This window comes from Hordeum vulgare, chromosome 3H (genome assembly GCF_904849725.1).
Source record: "Hordeum vulgare subsp. vulgare chromosome 3H, MorexV3_pseudomolecules_assembly, whole genome shotgun sequence".
NCBI lineage: Eukaryota > Viridiplantae > Streptophyta > Magnoliopsida > Poales > Poaceae > Hordeum > Hordeum vulgare.
The window spans coordinates 13,789,504-13,792,318 of record NC_058520.1 but is presented as its reverse complement, the minus strand read 5'-3'; the positions used below and the strand labels follow the sequence as shown (position 1 = coordinate 13,792,318).

Here is a 2,815-nt window from a genome sequence, read left to right as displayed (position 1 = left end):
TTTGTACTCCACACACACACACACACAATAACTTAATCACGGCCATGCTGGCTAATTAAGTGTGGCACCCACTTATGTTAGCTCCTGCACATGGTCCCTCTCTTGCCTCTTTCTGCATTACACATCGATGTGGGGGGGCCATAATACAACCCATATTTATATATGGTTATATCAATGCATATAGCAACAAAGAACCATTCATTATTGTATTGTTTTGTGTTGCCTCACCTCCACACAACACCACGCATTACCGGCGTAAACTATTGCATTACGTACATGTAAATTAAACTGCATAATTGAGCATCCATCCATCCTTCCTTCCTTCCTTCCTTCCTTCCTGCTCCATGAGGGGTGAGGCCGATGACCACTACTATAGTTTAGTTTAGAATTGCGCCCCTAGTACGTATTAGTTGGCCACTTAGTTGTAGCTATGCATGGCTAGTGACACATTAGCATAAACAATATCTTATCTTAGCCGGATATAGGTATAGCTAGCTAGCTAGGTATTGTATATAGTACTCTGATCGTCTAGCTCTAGCTAAATAAAAATGTTTTGATGATCGGCTAGCTATGTGCATAATATATCTACGAGGCTCGCGGCCGGAGTCCTATCATGCGTGTGTGTGTGTGTCGACGATCGTAATAAACCAAGCATGAGTCGCCTGTCCAGTCCATTCCAGTCCAGGCGCGTACGTGCATAAAATAGTGCAAGTGCAAGATATGGAGCCCGGCCAAAGCACAATCTAGAACTCAACAACGCTGTCTCTTGTGCTCCTGTTCACAACCACCACTGATCCCCTCTTCCTCCCCTCCCTCCCTCTCTCTCTCTCTTCTCTAGTGGTGGTACTGCTGCTGCTGCTTTGCATCTGTACAGTCCTTCTCTCTCTAAAGTGCATGGGAGAAATAAATAATGTTAGGAGGGAGGAGCCAGCCAGCCCCTGTAGATGCGTGTGTATGTATTCAAATCATACATGCAGAGTTGCTCTTCACCTATATCCATTGCGACTACTGTGCTTGTGCTTGTGCCTCCGGCTCCAGGTGTTATATATACTGCCCCTTCCCACCTGACACAGCCACAGCCCATGCACATCATCCGGCTTTGACGGACACCATCTCCATCTCCATCTCCTCTCTTCCCCGTCTCCTCCTCCTCCTCCTCTGCTTAATTCTCTCCCGTCCTGTGGTATGAGCATGGCAAGCCCCAGGCTGAAGCTCTTCGGCTTCCACTTCTCCTCGGCGGAGGAGAATCACACCATGGACGCGGCCGAGCACGAGGCTGCCGAGCCGGAGAAGGGCGGCTCGGACTCCTCCTCCTCGTCTACCACCACCACCACGACGGCCACGGCGGCTGCGGCGGCGGTCGGCGGGGGTGGCGAGGGCCGGAGGTACGAGTGCCAGTACTGCTGCCGCGAGTTCGCCAACTCGCAGGCCCTGGGCGGCCACCAGAACGCGCACAAGAAGGAGCGGCAGCAGCTCAAGCGCGCGCAGCTGCAGGCGGCCGCGGCCGCCGCTGGACGCGCCGCCGGAGGAGGCGCGCTCTACCCTCGCGGAGGCGGCATGAACCCCATGGTGTCCGCCTTCGCGCAGCCGCCCCACCTCCTCGGCGGCGCCGGCGACGGCGGGACGGGGCCCACCAGCTGGGTCTACTTCTCCCCGCGCGCGGCCGCGGTGGCCGGCGGCGCCCAGGGCCAGCAGTTCCACGTCTCCCACGGCTGCGTCTTCCCCTCCGGCCGCGGCACCCCGGCCTCCGCCTCGCCGGCCGTCTTCTCCTACGCGCCCACGGTCTCCTCCGCCGCCCAGGCCGCCGCGGCGCCCTACGTCGTGCAGGCCGACGTGGTCGACCACCACGGCCGGAGGCTCCACGCCGCCAGCTTCCCGAGATACCCCGGCATGGTGATGGCGCCGGAGCCCATGGCCGCCGCGCCCGAGGACGCGCTGGGGCTGGACCTGCAGCTCAGCTTGTGACGACCCCGGTCGGTCGAGGGCTGCGCACTGTTGCTAGCTCCGGTAAAAATTAAGGAAGGGATGAATTACGCACCCACTACTACTACTAGTACCTGCCTGCCTGCATGCATGCGTCCGAACTAAAGCTCGATCGGTCGATCGATCCTCGCTAGTACTCCTAGGTAATTAAATTAGCTAGCGGTAGTAAGTAAAGTAAGTAATTTTTAGCTTCCGGCCGGGCTAGCTTTGGAGTGTGAAGCGGCCGGCCGGCCGCCCGCCTTGTAACCGAACCAACTCCTCCCGTACGTTCTTGATATGATCCGAGATCGATCGATCGATGACGCCTTGTAAATTCTTGGTCAAATCCATTCAACCATCCATGATCCATCCGTCCGTCTCTGCCATTTGCAGCGTTGATCAATACCACCCATTTGCTTCTTGTTGATGCGTTAATCGTAGTTAGCACGTCCGTCGACGAGGACGTAAGTGTTTGATTTGTCGAGGACCCGTTTAACAAGGTTTTTGTCAAGGAGAGTTCAACCCAAAAAATATATATAAAAAAAATCAAGGATGTTCGCATCACATGCATGACAATCACGCAAGTGTATTCTAAACGGGCATGCATTTATAATCAAGCAGGCGGCATGCATGCACTTGGTGATAGGCGAGTGCTCCATGAGTCAGTTTCCCCTCTCGTTCCATTTTCATCATGCCACCTAATAAGCTTTGTTTGCCTGCCCCCCTTTAATTATCCGCCCGCCCCAATTGGCATTCTCCTAATTCAACACGCATGGCACTAATACTACTCTTCTATATAGCTCAAAATATTACTGCCAGTGCTGACCAGTTAGCACCAGTGATCTCACTTGCG

The 2,815-nt window shown here is 54.6% G+C and overlaps 1 protein-coding gene across 1 annotated transcript; it reads left to right on the top strand.

The window, feature by feature from the left end:
- The first annotated feature begins 644 nt into the window (after positions 1 to 644).
- On the top strand, positions 645 to 2,331 carry LOC123439262 (zinc finger protein GIS3-like). Its single transcript, XM_045115998.1, has one exon. It carries the CDS (start codon positions 1,186 to 1,188, stop codon positions 1,963 to 1,965), a length of 780 nt encoding a protein of 259 aa, XP_044971933.1. The 5' UTR covers positions 645 to 1,185; the 3' UTR covers positions 1,966 to 2,331.
- The last annotated feature ends 484 nt before the right edge of the window (positions 2,332 to 2,815 follow it).